We start from the raw sequence: 23,808 nt of genomic DNA, 5'->3' as shown, positions 1-23,808 counted from the left end.
AATTCGTCCCAATAAACATGTGGAAGTCATTTCTAACAGTGTCTAAACTTTCTTTCATCTGCTTTGTTTCCATAGAGCCCGGCCCTGCTCCTGGATGGGTGAGGTCCCTGCCAACCCAGTCGGCCAGTGAAACCCACCCCTCGCCTCTCAACCAGGACCCTCTAGGTCCTCCAGAGGAGAATCAGGGATGTACCAGGAGGTGGCCTTCCTAGCGGGCAGCACGGAGAAAGAGTTCACGCCCTTCCACTTCCCCATTGAGAACCAGCAGGAGGTGGTAACTAAGAAGGGTGTGTTCTTCAAGCGGCAACGGCTGCTGCGGAGGCCCAATGAGGGGCAGGAGGAGAACGACCTATCAGCTGTCATCAACGTGGGCGGGATCAGGTACAATACCAACATAGTCAAGAGTTGCTATGTTCATCTCGATAATCAATAGTCCATAATCAGAAGTCTTTGGGTGCAAGATTTAAAAGGCATATAATCCAGGCATTGGTCTTGCTGCTGCTAAAGAGCATTATAACTTGAAGAGTATTTCAGTGACTATTGTACAAAGTCGTTGTGCAGCGGTAACATTGTGTGTTTTCTGCTCACCAGGTACCGTATCCCCTGGTCCGTTCTGGAGGAGTTCCCTCTGACGCGGCTGGGCCGGCTGAGGGGCTGCAGCTCATTGGACGAGATCATGGAGGTGTGTGACGACTACGACGACGGGTGCCAGGAGTACTTCTTTGACCGCAGCCCATCTGCGTTCCGCACCATTGTGACGTTCCTAGCGGCAGGGCGGCTGCGGCTGCTGAGGGAGATGTGTGCCCTGTCCTTCCAGGAGGAGCTGGTCTACTGGGGCGTGGAGGACACCAGGCTGGAGTGGTGCTGCCTCAGGAAGCTACGCATCAGACAGGAGGAGCTCAAGGAGCAGCTGAGGATGGAGGAGGCAGAGCTCACCACAACCCTGACCCCTCAGAGCTGTGAGGATGGGCAGGGGCACGCCGGAGAGGGAGGGGGGGAGGAGGAGGAGAGCCGCATGGCGGGGTGTATGCGCAGGCTGCACGACATGGTAGAGAACCCTCAATCTGGACTACCTGGAAAGATCTTTGCCTTCTTGTCGGTGGTGTTTGTGGCCATCACCGCAGTAACGCTCTGCATCAGCACCATGCCCGACCTCAGGGAGGAGGAGGAGAGGGTGAGTTCACTTCCTGTTTACTCCCTACTCACAGGGTTTTACTTCTGGGTCACAGTCGGGTGGGTTATACATAGGGCCAGGAGTTTGACCTAACCGAGTTACAGACCTGGAAACTCTGGGCACATTCATATCTACATTCTGCACTTAGTTGGATGATGTTTGAGGGACAACCTCCACATAGTGAGTCTTCCCTCTAATAGTAACTAATCTTCACAGAGGTAATGTGATGGCTCAGGGATGTTGTCAGGGACAACTGCCACGCTACAACTCCAATCACATTAATACCAGATTATTCCATTTGCCAGATCTGCTGCTGCTGCTGCTGTTAAGGCACTCTCGTCTTGCTCTTATTCAGGCAATAAAGGAATAATTAACATATAATATACAGTGCCTTCAGAAACTATTCATACCTCTTGACCTATTCCATATTTTGTTGTTACAGCCTGAAATATTAGCAAATGTATTGAAAATGAAATACAGAAATCTCTCATTTGCATAAGTATTCACACCCCTGAGTCAATACATGTTAGAATCACCTTTGGCAGTGATTACAGCTGTGAAACTTTCTTGGTAAGCCTTTAAGAGCTTTGCACAACTGGATTGTACAATATTTGCACATGCTTTTAACAATTCTTTAAGCTCTGTGAAGTTGGTTGTTGATCATTGCTAGACTGCCATTTTCAAGTTTTGCTATAGATTTTCAACCCAATTTTAAGTCAACTGTAACTAGGCCACTCGGGAACATTCAATGTCATCTTGGTAAGCAAGTTCAGACTGAACCAGGTTTTCCTCTAGGATTTTGCCTGTGCTTAGCTCCATTCCGTTTATTTTTAACATAATGTGTTGTGTTGGATTTGCTCCAAACATAACGCTTTGTACATTAAGTTAATTTCTTAGACCAATTTTTTTGTAGTTTTACTTTAGTGCCTTATTGCAAACAGGATGCATGTTTTGGAATATTTCTATTCTGTGCAGGCTTCCTTCTTTTCACTCTGTCTAGTATTGTGGAGTAACTACAATGTTGTCGATCCATCCTCAGTTTCTCCTGTCACAGCCATTAACTCGAACCGTTTTGAAGTCAACATCGGCGTCAAGGTTGATATCCCTGCGTGTTTTCCTTTTTAGTGACTGGGTATATTGAAGTCTTAGTAGTAACTGTACCATGCTCAAAGGGATATTCAATGTCTGCTTAAATTATTTTTAATCTACCAATAGGTGGCCTTCTTTGTGAGGCATTGGAAAACCTCCCTGGTCTTTGTGGTTGAATCTGTGTTTGAAATCCACTCGTCGACCGAGGGACAGATAATTGTATGCGTGGGGTACAGAGATGAGGTAGTCAATACAAAATCATGTTAAACACTATTATTGCACACAGAGTGAGTCCATGCAACTTATAAAGCTCCACAGTGGACGTGTCATAATACCCATAAAATCTAGCGGTCAAACAGGGAAATGGTTCCAATCGTTTTTCCACCATTCATTTTTCCCATAGGAGATTTTAGAAATACTTAAAATAAGGGCTGTGGTTTGTGTAGGCTTACCCTTGCGTGACATTTTGATAACCGTGTAAATCTCTCTCCAACAAGATGACTTTTATCAATATATTTGGCTCTATTCGAAAATGCTAATTAGCATCAAAGTAGACATCATGCAAGACAACAAATCCTTGAAAGCTTCTGCACATCATCTTTAGCTAACACCTTTACTAACAGGTATTGTGTAAATCTAGCCAATTTATTCATTACTACATTTAGTTAGTTAATCCAGACTTTACCTCTATTCAGCAGTGTCATCCAGATCATGGCATTTGTAGTTGTATATGATATCCACAGTAGCAGCTAATTAGCATTTTATTTTGGGGGCTAAATACAGGCAAATATATTGATTTTAAAAATCACCTTGTCCGAGAGAGATTTAAATGGTTATCAAAACAGGCAAGGGTGAGCTTACATGAAACACAGTGCTTATTTTAAGTGTTTCTAAAATCCACTATGGGAAAATGTATGGTGTAAAAACAATTAGAACCATTTCCCTGTTTGACCGCTAAGTTTTATGGGTATTATGACACATACTGTGGTACTCTGTGACTTGTTAAGCACTTTATTACTCCTGAACTTTATTTAGGCTTGCCATTGCAAGGGGGTTGAATACTTATTGACTCAAGACATTTCAGCTTTTCATTTTCACTTATTTTGTAAACATTTCTAAAAACATAATTCCACTTTGACATTGTGTGTGTGTGTGTGTGTGTGTGTGTGTGTGTAGACTCGCGACAAGGGGTCAAGGGGTATGAATACTTTCTGAAGGCACTGTAGATGAATAATCAGTACATTAGGCCAGAGGTTGTCCTCTTGTGGTCCTCAGGGGTCCCATAGGGCTTAGCACTTGGCCAGTGGCCACCTAATGTTACTGCACCAATTTCACTACCGAGATAAGTCATTATATTATCTTCTTCTTCTGGGTGTTTCATGTCTAGTAGTTGTGCCTCTGAGACCTCAGTGTTACTGCTGGAGTGTCTTTGTGGGGCAACACAGTCAACCTCCTGAATGACATCAATAAAGCTTTAGAATGATTTAAAGAGAACCTCCACAGGCTTCTCCCGCTACCAAAGAGACCTCTGCGTCGGGGTGAGAGGAGGGTGGAGAGGGGGTGAGGGGGCTGAGGATGTGCTGTATCTTCAAAGTGGAAATCAGAGTGAAAGGAGGGTTAACAAGCTAGCTACAAGGAGGGTTAGCGAGCTAGCTACAAGGAGGGTTAGCGAGCTAGCTACAAGGAGGGTTAGCGAGCTAGCTACAAGGAGGGTTAGCGAGCTAGCTACAAGGAGGGTTAGCGAGCTAGCTACAAGGAGTGTTCGTGTTAGCGAGCTAACTCCCCAAACAATACCTTCTCTTGGAGCACTCATCTCCTATTAGGTGAGGTTACTGGCTGAGCTTTAAAAGAGTCAAAACTGTAAGTGATTGAGGGAGACAAAGGTCAGGCAAGGATATATACAAATGCTGTTTTACAATGAGAGGGAGAGAGAGACTTGACAAACGGCCAAGAATACTCTGTACTTGTTGATAGGGAGCAGTATCTATGGAATGTTCTCTGTTTATTCTCATGTCCATGTTTGAAGGTTAAGGAGGGTTGTCTAGACCCATGTTGTAGGTTACGCTACGGGCTGTATTTTTGTATGTGTTAATGTTAAGCAGAGCAATATTGTGACTAAACACTTCAGAGATATCCAAATCAACTATCTTCATTAGTGAGAGCTAATAACCTGAGCTGTTTGAATGGAGTCTGCCCACCATCCTCCTCCGTTAGTTGAGCTAATATTCATTAACAGGAGGAGGCTTTGATGGTGATCAGCATAGATCTTCCCACTATGGATGTACATTTAATGAAATCCCTAGGACGCTGTCTTTATTGAGGTGTATGCTGAACAAAAATATAAACGCAACATGTGAAGTGTTGTTCCCATGTTTCATGAGCAGAAATCAAAGATCCCAGAAATGTTCCATACGCACAAAAAGCTTATTTCTCTCATTTTGTGAACAAATTTGTTTACATCCCTGTTAGTGAGCATTTCTCCTTTGCGAAGATAATCCATCCACCTGACAGGAGTGGCATATCAAGAAGCTAATTAAACAGCATGCTCATTACACAAGTGCACCTTGTGCTGGGGACAATAAAAGGCCACTGTAAAAGGTGCCGTTTTGTCACACACCACGATGCCACAGATGTCTCAAATTTTGTGGGTGTGTGCAATTGGCATGCTGACTGCAGGAATGTCCACCAGAGCTGTTGCCAGATAATTAAATGTTCATTTCTCTACCATAAGCCACCTCCAAAGTCATTTTAGAGAATTTGGCAGTACGTCCAACCAGCCTCACAACTGCAGACCACGTGTAAGCACACCAGCCCAGGACCTCCACATACAGATTCTTCAGCTGTGGGATCGTCTGAAACCAGCTACCCGCATAGCTGATGAAACTGTGGATTTGCACAACTGAAGAATTTCTGCACAAACTGTCATAAACCGTCTCAGGGAAGCTCATCTGCGTGCTCGTCGTCCTCACCATGGTCTTGACCTGATTTCAGTTGGGTGTTGTTCTCACCTTCAATGGCCACTGACACGCTGGATAGGTGTGCTCTTCACAGATGAATCCCGGTTTCAAATGTACCGGGCAGATGGCATCGTGTGGGTGAGCGATTTGCTGATGTCAACGTTGTGAATAGAGTGCCCTATGGTGGCAGTGGGGTTATGGTATGGGCAGGCATAAGCTACAGACAACAAACACAATGTAATTTTATCTATGGCAATTTGAATGCACAGAGATACCGTCACGAGATCCTGAGGCCCATTGTCGTGCCATTCATCAGCCGCCATCACCTCATGTAACGCACAACCCCATGTCGCAAGGATCTGTTACACATATCCTGGAAGCTGAAAATATCCCAGATTTTCCATGGCCTGCATACTCACCAGAAATGCCGCCCATTTCTCTGGATCGACGTGTACGACAACGTGTTCAATTTCCAGACAATATCCAGCAATTTCGCACAGCCATTGAAGAGGAGTGGGATAACATTCCAGGCCACAATCAACAGCCTGATCAACTCTATGCGAAGGAAATGTGTCACACTGCATGAGGCAAATGGTGGTCACACCAGATACTGACTGGTTTTCTGATCTACTCCCCTACCTTTTTTTAAGGTACAGTATCTTTGACCAACAGATGCATATTTGTATTCCCAGTCATGTGAAATCAATAAAATTGGCCATAATCTATGTATTTTAATTCACTGATTTCCTTAACTCAGTAAACATTTTGAAATTGTTGCATGATGTGTTTATTTTTGCTCAGTGTAGATTGAGGCCGTTTATCATGATATGTTTCAGCTATAGGCTAAACTCATGAACCAACTAGACCAGCAGGATAATAATCTAATACATTTGTAGTCTTACAGTAAGAGTTGGCGTCCTCAACCATGTTAAATGTTACGTTCTCTTTATGAATTTAGCTTGTTGTTCCTCCGTCCAGAGTGCAGGCTTGTCTCACCTGCTCAGAGATGTTCTGACAACCCTTGTCTTCCAGACTCAGTTAGACTCTAACCTTCATATCCCTTTGCCTGTGTGCAGTTGTGGATCCATTAAAACTGAAAAAAAAGTTGTGGTTTTTGTAAAAGCATCAGAGGACAAAACCAAGGTGGTGATGGAAAGCACTTAGCTTGTCTGTTCTAATACAGCTCAGTGATTCAGGCCCACATAACAGCTGCACGTACACACATGAAGAGTTTTATGGGTGTGCTTATTGCCTCTATCTGGATGAATAGAGGATTAAAGTGTGTGTGTGTGTGTGTGTGTGTGTGTGTGTGTGTGTGTGTGTGTGTGTGTGTGTGTGTCCCCTCAGAGTAGAGTGTTTCCCAAACTCTGTCCATGAAACCCCAAGGGGTGCATGTTTTGGTTTTTGCCCTAGCACTACACAGCTGATTCGGATAACCAACTTATCATCAAGCTTTGATTATTTGAATCATCTGTGTAGTGCTAGGGAAAAAAAACTAAACGTGCACCACTTGGGGTCCCAGGACCGAGTTTGGGAAACGCTGCTCTAAGTTTGTGTGTCAATTTCAGTCTTTTCACACCTCAATGTCAAAATGGCTTATTTCTCCCCCTGTAAACGTGTGGAAATGTAGGACTTGTTTTATCCGTTTTCTTCTCTCTGATAAATACAGTGCATTTGGAAAGTATTCAGACCCCTTGACTTTCCACATTATGTTACGTTACAGCCTTATTCTAAAATTGATTAAATAAAAAATGGTCCTCATCAATCTACACACAATATGATCAATAATGACTGTTTATAAAAAAACAAATAAAAACAGAAATACATTATTTACGTAAGTATTCAGACCCTTTGCTATGAGACTCAATTGAGTTCAGCTGCATCCTTTTTCCATTGATCAGCCTTGGAGATGTTCCTACAACTTGGAGTCCACCTGTGGTAAATTCAATTGGTTGGACATGATTTGGAAAGGCACACACCTGTCTAGATAAGGTTCCACAGTTGACAGTGCATGTCAGAGCCAAAACCAAGCCATGAGGTCGACGGAATTGTACGTAGAGCTCCGAGACAGGATTGTGTCGAGGCACAGATACCAAAATAATTCTGTAGCATTGAATGTCCCCAAGAATCTCTCTTGACAGGCAACAAGACCGCCTGGGTTGAGGCCAGCGTACGTCTGCTGCAATGTAATTGATTGCCAACGTGAATTATGGGAATTATTCCAGTGAGTTATTTCAGTCTAGTGAGAAACAAATACATTTAAGAAACATAATACATTTTTTAAATAACTGGAAAAGAAGCCACGGAAATAGATGATTTAATGTGGGAGATTAAACTTCTCTCACTCAATTGAAAAATATCAATGACTTCGAAAGTCTAAAGAAATGTTCTACTGTGGAGAAAGTCTGTTCCTCAGTCATTGTATTGGATTAGTGTGTTAGTCATCATATGGGGAACACTTTGCCAAAAACAAAATCATCCAAGACAAGGCTTCCACAGAAACAGGCACGCACACACACACCCTTTGGAGAGGAATGAGACAGCTACTATCACTCTGCTCTGATCATACACCAGGATCCTGAGGCCATCTAGCCTCAAGCACTTTCTCTCACACGTACACACACAGCATGGCTGGCGGGCAGCACCTTGATCCTCTGGATCTCCTGCTGTCTCGAACAGCATCTCTGTGAGTTGAGTGCCCCTACTGCCTCCTTAGGCAGCTTTATTTAACCAGGTAGGCCAGTTGAGAACAAGTTCTCATTTACAACTGTGACCTGGCCAAGATAAAGCAAAGCAGTGCGACACAAATAACAACACAGGGCTACACATGAACAAATGTACAGTCGTGGCAAAAAGGTTTGAGAATGACACAAATATTAATTTTCACAAAGTCTGCTGCCTCAGTTTGTATGATGGCATTTTGCATATACTCCAGAATGTTATGAAGAGTGATCAGATGAATTGCAATTAATTGCAAAGTCACTCTTTGCCATGCAAATTAACTGAATCCCCCAAAACATTTCCACTGCATTTCAGCCCTGCAACAAAAGACCAGCTGACATCATGTCAGTGATTCTCTCATTAATTAAGGTGTGAGTGTTGACGAGGACAAGGCTGGAGATCACTGTCATGCTGATTGAGTTTGAATAACAGACTGGAAGCTTCAAAAGCTTCCTCTGTCAATCATGGTTACCTGCAAGGAAACACGTGCCGTCATCATTGCTTTGCACAAAAAGGGCTTCACAGGCAAGGATATTGCTGCCAGTAAGATTGCACCGAAATCAACCATTTATCGGATCATCAAGAACTTCAAAGAGAGCGGTTCTATTGAGAAGACAATGTGAGCGTTACCATCAGTCCTGTGTCATGCCAACAGTAAAGCATCCTGAGACCATTCATGTGTGCTTCTCAGCCAAGGGAGTAGGCACACTCACAATTTTGCCTAAGGACACAGCCATGAATAAAGAATGGTACCAACACATCCTCCGAAAGCAACTTCTCCCAACCATCCAGGAACAGTTTGGTGACAAACAATGCCTTTTCCAGCATGATGGAGCACCTTGCCATAAGGCAAAAGTGATAACTTAGTGGCGATATTTTTGGTCCATGGCCAGGAAACTCCCCAGGCCTTAATCACATTGAGAACTTGTGATCAATCCTCAAGAGGCAGGTGGACAAACAAAACCCCACAAATTCTGACAAACTCCAAGCATTGATTATGCAAGAATGGGTTGCCTTGAGTCAGGATGTTGCCCAGAAGTTAATTGACAGCATGCCAGGGCGGATTGCAGAGGTCTTGAAAAAGAAGGGTCAACACTGCAAATATTGACTCTTTGCATCAACTTCATGTAATTGTCAATAAAATCCTTGGACACTTATGAAATGCTTGTAATTATACTTCAGTATTCCATAGTAACATCTGACAAAAATATCTGAAGACACTGAAGCAGCAAACTTTGTGGAAATTAATATTTGTGTCATTCTCAAAACTTTTGGCCACGACTGTACAGTCAATAACATAAAAGAAAAATAGAAAAATCTATGTACAGTGTGTGCAAATGTAGAAGAGTAGGGAGGTAGGTAATAAATAGGCTCTAGAGGCGAAAATAATTACAATTTAGCATTAATAATGGAGTGATAGATGTGCAGATGCTGATGTGCAAGTAGAGATACTGGGGTGCAAAAGAGCAAGAGGGTAAGTAAAAATATGGGGATGAGGTAGTCGGGTGTGCTATTTACAGATTGGCTGTGTCCAGGTACAGGTACAGTACAGGTACAGTAAGCTGCTCAGACAGCTGATGCTTAAAATTAGAGAGGGAGATATAAGACTCCAGCTTCAGAGATTTCTACAATTCGTTCCAGTCATTGGCAGCAGGGGGTGCTGAGATGTTGGCCAGGGTCGGGGTAGCCAGGTGGAAAGCACGGCCAGCCGTGGAAAAATGCTTATTGAAAGTATCAATATACTTCCAGGTGTCAGAGTATGTGAACGGAGTGGAGCTGGATCGTGCCCAATTTGACTGGAGTGTGGAGCGAGTTTCCCAAAATTTGGATCGTTGACCTTCTAGTCCGCTTCAATTTCACTCCAGTAGCGCTCACTTCACGAGCTCAGGGCATGACTGCCCCAGCATGCATTTGTAGTCTACTTGTGTGCTGCTATAGCCCCTTGCTTTCGCTACTGTCATCAAGTATCCTAAATATTTTCATAAAGAAACGAATAAAACACACAGGTGACAGATCAAGGTGACTTACCAATATGAGGAGGACCAAGAGCAAGAGACGAAGTGTGGTGATGTAGTGTCCACAACTAAAGAATCATTGTGGAATCTGAAAAGACACATATCCCAAAGGCAGGATAGTGTACTTACTACGTGCACATGCTAACAGAAAGGAATGAGGTGGGTAGCTAGCTAAATGTGTCATTGTAGCAAAGTATTTATGAAAAAAAATCTGACCTCTTATACAATAGGCCATCATAGATTTTGGCCCAATAGTCCTGGCATGTTACCTCTTTCAAGGAGCTTTCCATTTTGATCGGGTTATTTTACCTAAAATCTTTTGTGCTTACCTACAGAAAAAACAACAACTACGCATCCTGCCCAGCCTGGCAAGAGTAGTCCGAAGGGTGTTTAGCATCCCAGTGGCTCTGCAAGTGTGGAGAGAATATTCTCCACTGCTGGCCTGCTCTCCAGGCACCATCGCATGAGCCTGAAGCCACAGACTCTGGTCAAACTCGTGTTTCTAAAAATTAATTCAAAGACACTGTAGACTGAGCCTAATAAGGCATTTTTTGTTTAATTTGTATTTAATTGTAAGCAAGTCACAGCCTATATGCACAATTTATAGACTATAATGATTTAATACAATGAAATGTTGTTTAAATGCTGAGTGCTTAATATCTCTGCTAGCCTAGTGTGTCACACTCACAAATGCTTCAAAATATATTTCTTTGTAGACTAAAACCTTGAAATAATTAAAAAGTATAGCCTATTTAATTAGGCCAGCTGTCTGGCTATTGACTTATTTAATGTGTATATGCTGTTTAGTACATTCATGTAGCCTATTTGAAATGATGAGCACTTCTTAGTCACCTTTTCATTCAAACTTTTCATTCAAATACTTTCAATACTTCGAAACCGAATGGTAGGTCCAGGTAGTTACAAAAATAGATGTGTGTTGGTTAGGGCTGTGGTGGTCATGAAGTTTTGTCAGACGGTAATTGTCAAGCAAATAACTGTCTCACAGTAATTGACCGTTAATTAACATCAACACATTTTGCATCTCCTGGCTTCCACACATGGATTACAAGCCACTGATGCAGACCTTTGGAACATCTATATCTATAATAAATCCATGTAATATAGCCTACACCTTCCCAATAAATCCATTATTTATATTAGACAGGTCTAAAGAAGCATGACATGTAGTCTATTTCAGAAGAACAGAATAGCATACTCTGAGTTGTCCCTATGTTAGGTCCTGATCTGGCCGTGCCAAATGGCTGCGGGCGACACTAGGTCATTTAGCAGACAAGATTTGCTTAGAATTCCGTGACATTATTTTATGTTATTTGATAGTAATGAAGAATACAATTGAACAAAGCTGAATAAAATAGAAAGGATATTTTCTCCAAATGATTTGAGGGAGTGTGAACATGCAGCTATTCTGTGTTGAGCTGTTAACAAAGAAATAGGTAATCCTATATGCTTAATATAGAGTTATTAATTTTACTTTATTTGTTCTACAAACATTGGGCTATATGTTTTGATTTTTAATACGTTGTACAGCTGCATGATGTGACTCTAATGATGATTTGAAAATAGTGGCTTGAAAGGCATGAGCTCTGCTTTGTTTTGCGCAGGCTGTACACACTACATCAGTCACTCATTCACAATTTGACAAGCACTTGATAATGCCTAGAATTTCACGGCACATCCCATTTGTGTGTCCGTAACGCACCCACATTAATACAACTACTAGCATCCCAAAAACTTTTTTACGCAATGTGGCTGATGCAACAGATTAGAATGTTTAGCTTAAAATGTTGATAAACTATGAAGCTATTTCTTCACATTATAAGCGATGGTAGTAGGCTATAAGCACAAATGTTCCATTAGCGGAAAACACCATTATCAAAAGTAACCGCAAATGCAATTATGCATGTAATGCTTTTATTATGAAGGTGCTTTTTTATGGTGACAATTATCTTCCCCAAACTTGAAACTCACACTCTGCTTATGTATGTATGTATGCCAGTTAGGCTCTACCCCCCTTGTAAAGTGGGTTAATGTGCTTAATTTTAAGAAGTTATTTGGCCACTTTAGTTGTAATACAAAACCGTATTAAAACATATAGGCCTATGGGCTAGGCTACATGAGGTGTGCGACTATGATTAGAAAAAGTCACATAAAAAATACTTTGTTTCTTATGCTGGGCATAATTCACGTGATAATATATAATTCACAAGTGAGTGGATAATATTGTCAGCCATCAGATTATTCTTGATTTAATCTTGACTTTACATATATTATTTAGTAAATGTGTGAAATTTGTTTTGATTTAGAATGGACCATTATCATACACCTGTATCGAAACCGGGTCAGCGGGGAAAATATATGTCATCTATGCATAGTGAATGGAGGACGCTTTTCCCCATGGTTTATTCTCATGCCAGCCAGGTAGCCTATATTCCTGTTGTAAATATTAGCAATGTGCTTAATATTAGGAAAGTTGAGAAACAAATATAGTAGGCCTATCCTATAGAAAACTGAACCTCCTATTTTTAGTAGAGGCCATCCCGCTGTTTTCTCACGCCTATTGAAACGTTGCGCAACATGAGCTCATGGGCTCTCGTGAAGTGTTTGATTAGAGGGACAATAGAGTGCTGAGTACAATGCAGTCTACAAATCCGGCGTGTCAGCCCACAGTCTGAAATTGAGCAAACAGTGTAGAATTTAAGCAACCAGGAAATGACAGAGCAATTTCCACTAGATAATACAGCCACAAATTCAGAACAGCTTTCCCATTTTGACAACAGTTGCTGCTCCGGCGGTAGAAATCAATAGGTGAATATCACAGCCATTCACAACACTGGTGGGCAAGTAATACTGTGAAACACTATCATTACCAACAGATATACAGTAACTGTCAAAGGTTTGGACACACCTACTCATTCAAGGGTTTTTCTTTATTTGTACTATTTTCTACATTGTAGAATAATTGTAAAGACATCAAAACTATCTCTGAGTAGGTGTGTCCAAACTTTTGATTGGTGCTGTATTTATGGAAATTTTCAGAAATTACAATGCAAAAATTTAAAAAATCCTATGTGTAGCAACTTTAGCATCTTAACATTAAACCACAGCAGCCTTCAGAATCACAAGGTTCTTCTGTTCACTGAGTGTGAGATAGCTGGCCAGTGCCCTCTCACATTGATGAGAAGGAGATGATCATTTTATAATAAATAAGTTATTTTTATTAACTTGCATGACATACCAGCAGTAACCTTCACACTGAACACCATTTCCCATTAAAAGAAACTGCAGCGCTTGAGGGAGGAGGCCACAGGTGTGTGCAATTAGATAATTAGCAAAGCTTGCAAGCAGTCAACTGACAATTAAAGGGACATCCCACTGGGCAAAAACTTGTTGAATCAACATTGTTTCAATGTAATTTGTCAATGTATTGTGATGTGGAATCTAAGGGGAAAATATGTTGGATTTGAAAAAAGTCTAAACTATTGTTTTGAGGGTGAGATTTCCATCACATGGTTATGTAATCATGGTAACTCAATTTCAACAGAGAAACCTTGTAGAAAAATATGTTGAATTTGTACCTTTTAAACCAATGTCAGGTATATCCACTATCAGGAAAAACAACAATAGGCTGGACAGCACCACCTACTGGAGAATTGATCTATCTATGGCTACCCTTTGGTCTCCCATCCAGGGTTTTAACAAAGCCCAACCCAGCTTAGCTATAATATTGTCACTAACTATTACCAATGTGCTATTGTGAGAATGATTGTTAATAGATCTCCAGTTAATAGATCTCTGGTTGATTTGAAATTGTATGATATTTAGCTATGTTGAATTGCTTGGTTGTCAACGCAACCAAATATCAACATTTGAAGGAGATTCATCTTCTGCTTGTATAGTTCCATCTGTGCCACGGACTTAGTCTGGCTTGAATTCCAGTTTGTCTAAAAATGTATAATTGATATGTTGGATTCACGTCTCTATCTCAACCAAAAATAAAAGTGAAAGAAGAGGACTAAATCAAATAAAACATTATTTAAAGTGCATTTAAAGTTTGATTTGATCTAGTCCTAATGTATAACTTCAATTTTTGGTTGAGATGGAAATATGAATCACTTTTGAAATACAATAAATAGCCTATTAACTTGTTGTCAAGTTAACAAATGATATGTTGAATTCACATCTCAAACAAAAATAAAAGTTAAAGAATGGGATTAAGCCAGTGGCTCAGATGGAAATATCCAAGCAGTAGATACATCTCCTTTAAATGTTGATATTTGGTTGCATTGTCAACCAAACACAATTCAGTATTACTTTTGTAATACGTAAATAGCCTATCTTTCAAACTAATGTAACATTCAACCTTAAAATGGCCATATTGAGGTTACTGTAACTATACATTTCTACTTATGTAATCATATAAAGCGTGCATGTTCAGGATAGCATGCATAGGTCATCGCAGGTCTGTGGAGATCTTCACAAGTGCTGTTATAATCTGCAGAAAATCTTGAATGACATTGATCACTTGCACTATGTACTTTATGGTGCATTTTGAAATGGTTGAACGAGTAGGGATAGACATTTGGATGACAACTAAACCGAAAATAAAGACATCGTTTTTCCATTGGAATTTGGTTGTGCTTTTAGATGCTTGAAAGCATAGTGATAACACACTGGAAATTCAACTAACTTTTGGCTGTCTTTTTTAGTGGGTGAATATAGGTTGTAATCATTAATCAATGTCTCAACCAAATATTATCCACGTTGAAATGACGTGGTGTGCTCAGTGGGATTCCACTCAATCTAACATTGAAACAAACAGGAAAAGGTTGAGCTGATTGGAAAAGATCAATTAACTGGATTTACATGTGATAATGAATTGACATTTTAGGATCCTAGCTATATAAACACACAATAAATACATTTATAGAAATGACAGGGAAGGCTACTCCTTAACACAGAGAATGTACCATAGCTCTAACAGCAATTCGATGAAACAACTAACAGATGATCATCTACCACATTCTACACTGCTGACAAGTCGTGGTGTGTTGTTATTGTGGTAACTAATATTTAACACCAGTTGGAGAATCTAGACCAAAGAAATGGGTGTTCTCTTATGGGGAACTCTTGAAATGTAATATGGCCATGTTCTTTAGCTCCTATGTTCACACACTCCTCTCCCAGCCCAGCCCCGCCCCGCCCCGCCCAGTGAGGTGAATGAGATGAGTGTTATAAGGGCTGAGGTAAACAAATTGACTAAAGCCATTTAAAAACTGTGTGTGTGTTTATAATAGCAGCCAGCTCAGCATTACGCTAAGCCTGTTTTTGAAATCATGCCCACTTACACACACCTTGGGGACCAAAGGTCGTCCGCGTCCTCCTGTGGTGATTGGCCGTGTTGTTTAGTTAACGCGCGACATGGCTGCTACACACCTGTCTGGAGCTCTGATATGGTCAGAGTAGCGTGTTTGCTGAATCTGATTATTGTGTGTGTGTTCATTTGATCCACTGTAGCCATGTACAGTGCCTTCAGAAAGTTTTCATACCACTTGACTTACAGTACTCCACATTTTGTTGTGTTACAGCCTGAATTGAAAATTGATCAAATATGTTTTTTTAAAACATTTTTACAAATGTATTCAATTAAATGCATAAATATCTAATTACATAAGTATTCACACCCCTGAGTTAATACATGTTAGAATCACCTTTGGCAGCGATTACAGCTGTGAGTCTTTCTGGGTAAGTCTCTAAGAGCTTAGTACACCTGGATTTTACAATATTTGCACATTATTCTATTGAAAATTCTTCAAGCTCTGTCAGGTTGGTTGTTGATCATTGCTTGTCTTTCCACAGCCATTTTCAAGTCTTTCCATACATTTTCAAGCGGATGTAAGTCAAAACTGTAACTAGGCCACTCAGTAACATTCAATGTCGTTTTGGTAAGCAACTCTAGTGTAGAATTGGCCTTGTGTTTAAGGTTATTGTCCTGCTGAAAGGTGAATTTGTCTCTGTTGGAAATCAGACTGAACCAGGTTTTTCTCTAGGATTTAGCCTGTGCTTAGCTCTATTCCGTTTATTTTTATCCCTAGTCCTTGCCGATGACAAGCATACCCATAACATGATGCAGCCACCACCAAGCTTGAAAATATGAACAGTGATGTGTTGTGTTGAGCATAACACTTTGTATTTAGGACATAAAGTTAAAATCTTTACCACATTTTTAGCAATTTCACAGGATGCATGTTTTGGAATATTTTTTATTCTGTACAGGCTTCCTTCTTTTCACTCTGTCATTGTAGTTACTCCACAATACTAACTTAAATGTTGTTAATCACCATCATCAGTTTTCTCCTATCACAGCCATTACACTCTGTAACTGAGTGGTTTCCTTCCTCTCCGGCAACTGAGTTAGGAAGGAAGGACGCCTGTATCTTTGGGTGTATTGATACACCATCCAAAGTGTAATTATTAACTTCACCATGCTCAAATGGATATTCAATGTCTGTTTTTTTTATTTTGACCCATCTACCAATAGGTGCCCTTCTTTGTGAGGCATTGGAAAACCTCCCTGGTCTTTGTGCTTGAATCTGTGTTTGACGTTCACTGCTCGACTGAGGGACCTTTACAGCTAATTGTATGTATGGGGTACAGAGATGAGGTAGTTCTTCAAAAATCATGTTAAACCCTATTATTGCACATAGTGAGTCCATGCAATGCATTATGTGACTTGTTAAGCAAACTTTTACTGCTTAACTTATTTAGCCTTGTCATAACAAAGGGGTTGAATACTTATTGACTCAACCCATCAAAGGACATTACTACAACAACAACTGGCCAAATTGGGCATTTATTTTACATGCACACACGCTCGCAAGCACTTACGCACACATACACACTTCCCTCTGGGGAAAAAAACTGGTTGATTCAACGTTGTTCCACGTCATTTCAACAACAAAAATCTATGTGATGACATTGAATCAACGTGGAAAACTGATTCGATTTGCAAAGTCATCAAGGGATTTTCATATTTAAAAAAAAAAAAACTTTTAGCTTAAATCCAATGACATGGTGACATCTTTTGTTGATTTCACGTTGAATTCACGTTAGTTGGTAACTCAACCAAATGTAAATCAAAACTACATGTTGAAATGACATCTGGGCCCAGTGGGTTTATTGTTGTGCTCTGTGAATAATGAAGCAGTTGCATGTTGTTTGGATTCGTAAACGTGGAAGAAAGGTTTATGTTCCTCTGGTTTATATTTTTGAATGCTGATTTCTGTGCTGCCTTTTGCCTTTCAAATACGGCTTTGCTTTGATTAAAGTATATTTACTAGAATAATGAGAGGCTAAAAGTCACCCAGCCCGGTTCTTACACTCCCCTACTTACACTCCCCTACACTCCACTACTTTGCATGTCTCCAAGGATACACTGGAGTGGTTTTTAAGATGCATATTCTCTTGGTTGTTTTTTTTAAGCACCTCGAGCATCTTATTCACAAGTGATGATTCTCTAACAGGTTAGAGCTCAACCGCTGGTCAAAAACATGTGTTCCCTAATAACATTTAAGGAGCTATTGAGGAGACTATGATGGAACGGAAGGATGTCCTAACTGGAGGAAAGTTACTAAAAGTTGGCAAAAGTAATTAAGACATTATTTCATGCTTACGTCTTCCTAAACATGTTGATGAAGCGTAGCTAGGTTCCCCAGAGCGAGAGTGCAATAAAAGGAGACCGACAGCTTGGCTTCTTTCTTTCATACAAATAAATTATAGATGTTTGTACAGTATAAACCTTTACACATTCCCCCTTGCTCCTCATTCTCCTTCTGGGTCTGTTTTCATAATCACATGTAAATACAGTTATATAATATTTATGGGCCCATTTAGAGCAGACAGAAAATTGATTACACTACAGGAAGTAAGGATATTTCATCATGCCAGAAGTAAATTAAAGTATTTATAATATATTTATAATGTAGTCAAGGTTGGCTTTAGCTTAGTCCCCGCTGATCCCAGGAAGGAAATTAATTTCCTTTAATGAAGTTGCATTAATAACAGTCAGATTGGAGAGAGAGGGAGGAAAGGGAAGGAATCAATGGTTTCTCCTCAGCTTCACGTTGCTGTTGACATTGTGGCTGCATGAGTTCTATGGATCTGTCTCATGGCACACTTGTATGACTTTATTTATTGTGGATGGACACAAGTAATTTATTTTTTGGGTACAAAGATTCTGAATGTATGACCAGATATTGATACCAGGGTGATTTGTCTAAAGGAGTTGACAGTCTACAAACAGAGCCTATGATAATATAAATACATTGTACTGTACAGCCCATCTTAGCCTTGCCAATTAAAGGAAGGAATTTCTGACATCATCAAAGCCTCTCCTCAGTTTTATAAATCATGTAAAGTACTGCTGACAGACTGCCTGTCTATTTTATAATACACAGGAAGAAAAAAACATCCCTCAGGCTGTTTGATCAAAGTTACTCATCTCTTTTCCTTATGATCCCAATCAACTAACAGGGATGTTCAGATGGTTTATGTGCTGCTCCAAAACCCTCTCCAGCTCTCCCTCGAAACATTGCTCTAGGACCCTCCCTCTCCTCCCCAAATCTCTATCCCCTCACCCCCCCCTGGAGCCCCCTGCTGGTGTAGAGGAGTCTGACGCCACTGGTGGCTGTTGAACTGGTCCTTCAAGCCGGATAGGAACAACTGACAACTTGTGTGATTAGGAAACAGTTATCCAGAATGTTTTATAATAGTGAATGTATTGTCGTTTCCTACCAATGTCTTGCATTATAATTGTTGCTCGCCTTAACACTGTTAACCCTTAACACTGTGTGTTCACTCTCTTCTACTGTTTTTCTTCACACTATGTTTCCTCTGTCTTCCAGGGTGAGTGTTCTCAGAGGTGCTACAATATCTTTGTCCTGGAGACGGTGTGTGTGGCCTGGTTCTCTCTGGAGTTCCTGCTGCGCTTCATCCAGACGCCGAGTAAGTGTGTGTTCCTGAAGACGCCCCTCAACATCATCGACGTGGTGGCCATCCTGCCCTACTACATCACTGTGATCGTAGACTCTCTGTCTGAGGGAGGGGAGAAGCCCAGCGGCGGGAACAACTACCTGGAGAAGGTGGGCCTGGTGCTGCGGGTACTCCGGGCCTTGAGGATTTTCTACGTGATGCGTCTGGCGCGCCACTCCCTGGGGCTGCAGACCTTAGGCCTGACGATCCGACGCTGCACCCGCGAGTTCGGCCTGCTCCTCCTGTTCCTGTGTGTWGCCATGGCACTGTTCTCCCCGCTGGTGTTCCTTGCGGAGAGCGAGATGGGCGCCAAGTACGACTTCACCAGCATCCCCGGCACCTACTGGTGGGCAGTGATCTCCATGACAACGGTGGGGTACGGGGACATGGTTCCGCGTAGCATCCCGGGTCAGGTGGTGGCGCTCAGCAGCATCCTCAGTGGGATCCTCCTCATGGCGTTCCCAGTCACCTCCATCTTCCACACGTTCTCTCGGTCCTACCTGGAGCTGAAGGAGGAGCAGAACAGAATGCTGAGACAGAAACCAGACTTCCAGGACTCCAGCAAGTCTCAGAACAGCGAGGACTCGGCTGAGACGGACAGTTAACATGGCATCACTGAAGTCGCCGCCTCTGCTTTACGCAGGAAGTCCATTGCCCTTGCGTCACAGAGGAGGGCCATGCAGACTCAAGACTGAGTGTGTGTGCAACGTGAGAGCCTGGGGGTGTGGAGTGCACTGTGGGAAACTCCTACTAAAGCTGGAGGACCTAAACAGGGATGGGACGCTTTTCTCAAGCTTAAGAAGAAAAGGAGCTCCAACATTTTGTGAACCTCCATAGCTCTGTCCATCAGAGTGTGTTCAAGATTTTATAAGACAGCTGCAGAAGTCTTTTTGCTGACATTACTGGTGTAGAGCTGACCACAATATAAAAACACATGTTATCTGTGGTCAAAGGACATTTCACCCAGGAGTATAGAAGCCCTACAACACAGGAGTATAGCCCTACAGCACAGCATGGGGAGAAAGCTTCTCTCACATATTCAGTATGATAAAGCTTTTATTTTAAGGGAAAAAACACCTAAAACATAATTTTGGTATATATTTAGGATAAGAAATATTGCAACAAGATATAAGTGCAATAAGAAAGATTATTTGACTATAAACAACACATTTACAGATTTCAGAATGCTTAGTTTGCGTCTATTTAGACTCAGGATCTGCATATTTTAATAAATGTAAGAAAGCCATGACCTCGGCTGATGCAATGTATGATTCTACACTTTATTAAATTAATTTCATCCCATGATTCTGTCTGGAGGTTTTCCTCCAATTTCACATCTGCTCTGAATAATAATGGCCTTGGCTCCAGACATGTTATATTAAATCTAAATCAGGGGCGCAACTTAGGTTTTAGAAGTGGGGGGGACATAATTATTATAATTTTTTATCCAGTCGGATAAACACTCCATAGAGGCATCCGCATGGTCATGAAGCACACCATTGCCTTGTTTTGTATCACATTCAAATGATAAAACATCGGGGGACAAAAATGCAATTTCAGAATGTGGCGGGGACATGTTGTCCCCCCCGTCCCCCCCCCCCCGTCCCCAGTGAAAGTTGCGCCCCTGCATCTAATAAGTATTGAAAGGATGACGAATAATTGTATGGCTTAGATCATGGAAATCCATATAGACTGAACAGACCGACTAAAGGGATTAGAAACAAATTAAAACACAATCTTGATCAGATCTAGAGAATCGTGTGTTAATTTAAAGGTGTAAAAAGGGCTATAAATATAATTTTTTTGAGGAAGGGCATGGGCAAGGTTAGAACCTGTGACCTTCTGGTCCCGTACCTAGTCCACTGTGCTAGTAGGGGTGAGGGCATCACCATTGTTATTTCCACATACATAAAGTTGTTAAATCAGTCATTGGAATGTCAGTAGATGAGAAATGTGATTAGTTAAAGGGCAGCTGAACTCACTGATTCCGCATGTTTTTCTGCTGCTCATCAAAAAAATATGATTTGCATCTTGGGGGTGTGATTGGATGAGGGTGTTTTATGTTCGCTATATCTTACCCGCAGTTATTGTTTTGTCCCTCTTGAGTCCCGGTAGAAACCTTTCGACCTCTGAATATAATAATTCAAGAAATCTGTCATTTGGTCGTTTTTGCAGAGGTCTTTGTCGCGCAATTTTACATCGAGCTAAGGTGTTTGGTGCATTACTTCTCAAGTAAAACAATGTGCATGAATGCTAGTAGTGCACTGCAGACAGTATCGAGTGAGCTGCTGCTGCGCTCTCTACTGATTTCTAAGAACATGTCTACAACGTCATCAGCAAGCTGTCAAAATATCGGAAATAAAGCAAAGCTACATGGTGTTTATTAGTAACCTAAATGACGTCTTAGCTAGCTAAGTTCCATCTCTGTGTTTGTCAACGTAGCTAGCAGGCACATTGAGCAGGCTAAATCAGCTTAACAAGTCACGGGCGAGTGGCAAAGTACTTTGGTGCAACTTTCTCACTATGTATTACTGGAGTGAGTCCGTGTTTCATAGCGAATCATGTTACGAAACAGGTCACAGCGGTACACGATGCTAGAGAAATGGGTTTTGAATTTTTTTATATTATCAAGTGACAGTTGGGATGGAAGTGCGCATTTTCCCAAGTTTAACTAAAATAATACATTGACTATGTGTTGTCTTATGTCAACAAGACCGAGGCACAATGTGGACAGTTCTGTTTCACTGGCTGTAGGTTTTTCCATATGATTGAATAGAGTGCATAGTTTGAGTTAGTGTTCCCACTCAGCCATATCTCCATGTTACAGCGCTTGTTTACGGCAAAACAGACAGAAGACGAGGCGATGACCTGTGCTAATTAGCTATCTAGCATGCTCTGAACACCTGTGCTAATTAGCATGCTCTGAACACCTGTGTGTAAGCTTAACTCGGGAAATGGAGATAAGAATATAACAGCTTCCCTATATCTCTCAAATATCCGTTTTGGTAGATACTAACCAAAATTATGCTATTTACACTTAGTAGTACATCTCTACACTATAATACATTTTTCTGACTAATATTGATGTAACAGGCCATTCTCAACCAGATAAGTTAGTTGTTGAGTTCAGCTGCCCTTTAATATGATGAGTAAGTTTGGAAAACAAAAGTTGCATTGGGATTCGAACTGGCGACCTTGTGTGTTTAATCAAAAGCGCATTTAAAGTTTGATTTGATTTAGTCCTATTCTATAATTTTGATTTTTTGTTGAGATGGAGACGTGAATACAATTGATTAATTTGTAGACAAACTGGAATTAAAGCCAGACTAAGTCAGTGGAACTATCCAGATGGAACTATCCAAGCAGAAGATACAAATGTTGATAAATAGCCAATTAACTTGTCAACAAATGATATGTTGATTCATTGGCTTAATCCCAACTCAACCAAAAATAAATGGGATTAAGCCAGTGGCTCATGTGGAAAGCAGTAGATACAGATGTAGGATCTTAATTTGAGCCAGTTTGCTACAGCAGGAAAATTATAATCCTGTAGCAACAGGAATGAATTTATGTGGATTACAATTAATGGAAATGTTTAAGCGTTTATACATTTTCCTAAGAGAAAATCAAAGCCTAGATTAAAAAAAAAAAATCAGATCAAGCGTTAACAGGCGATAGGAGACACCTGCATAGCAGATGCTTTGGTGGTGGAAATGCATTGGAGCTGTCAAATCGGTGAGCAGCTGTTCTTGCAATCATTGTGACAAGAATCGGCGAGTTGTGCGTTCCGTGGTGCCGTTCTGCGCCGCTATTTGCAGCTCGCTTAATAGCTTGCACGATTCTCGCCATTCTCCTTCGACCTCTCATCAATGAGCTGTTTTCGCCCCAAGTACTGCAGCTGACTGGATGTTGTTTGTCGCACCATTCTCGGTAAACCCTAAACACTCTCGTGTGTGGAAAAGCCCAGGAGACTGACATTTTCAATCTGGCACCGTCAATCATAGCACGCTCAAAGTCGCTTAGGTCACTTATTTTGCCCATTCTAATGTTAAATCTAACAGTTACTGAATGTCTGTCTGCCTGCCTGCCTTATATAGCAAGCCATGGCAACGTGACTCACTGACTGTGGGAGCTAACCATTTTCGTGAACGGGGTGGTGTACTTAATTAAACTGGCCACTGAGTGTATTTATCATGTCTTGAATGAAAGGGTCATTTTGCAATCTCCCAAAATAAATGCAATCTCTGACAAGAGACAGGCATTACAAACACTACACTTGTCCATTTCAGTAGCGGGACAAGACTCCCGACTTGGATGACCATTCAAAAAAAAAATCCCAATCTGAAATGTCTAAATGGAAATTAAACTTCAGAAGCCTTTTTAAATACACAAGTTTTGAATGTCCTGCAACAATGTGATCAAATCAAGATCCAACATCTAAGTCATCACAGGTCTGTGGAGAGCTTCACAATTGCGGTAATAATCTGTGCAGAATCTCAAATGTCATTGATCACTTGCACAATGAACTTTTAATGTAATTTCAACTGCAATCCAGTTAATTTGGTTCTGCTATTAGATGAAGCACAGTGACATCACATTAATATGCTGTATAAATAAACAAAATATCACATTGTATTCCCATTTGAACTTTGGTTGTGCTTTTAGATGGTTGAAAGCGCAGTGATAACACATAGGAAATTCAACTAACTTCTGGCTGTCTTTTTGAGTGGGTGACTATAGGTTCTAGTCTCGTTGACCAGTTTCAACCAAATATTACCCAATTATCCACGTTGAACTGACCCAG

At 41.1% G+C, this 23,808-nt stretch overlaps 1 protein-coding gene across 1 annotated transcript in view; it reads left to right on the top strand.

Moving 5' to 3' along the window:
* The window catches only part of LOC111955573 (voltage-gated potassium channel regulatory subunit KCNG2-like), a 36,674-nt gene extending 13,065 nt beyond the window's left edge, over nt 1-23,609 (top strand). The window contains exons 2-4 of the mRNA XM_023975782.2: nt 76-381; nt 592-1,174; nt 18,878-23,609. Coding sequence (XP_023831550.1) covers nt 188-381; nt 592-1,174; nt 18,878-19,609 — 1,509 coding nt within the window. The 5' untranslated portion in view covers nt 76-187 and the 3' untranslated portion in view covers nt 19,610-23,609. The remainder of the gene's footprint in view (nt 1-75; nt 382-591; nt 1,175-18,877) is intronic.
* Nucleotides 23,610-23,808: the final 199 nt, after the last annotated feature.

The sequence above is a fragment of the Salvelinus sp. IW2-2015 genome, linkage group LG31 (assembly GCF_002910315.2).
Source record: "Salvelinus sp. IW2-2015 linkage group LG31, ASM291031v2, whole genome shotgun sequence".
Taxonomy (NCBI): Eukaryota; Metazoa; Chordata; class Actinopteri; order Salmoniformes; family Salmonidae; genus Salvelinus; species Salvelinus sp. IW2-2015.
This window is presented reverse-complemented; position numbering and strand designations above follow the sequence as displayed.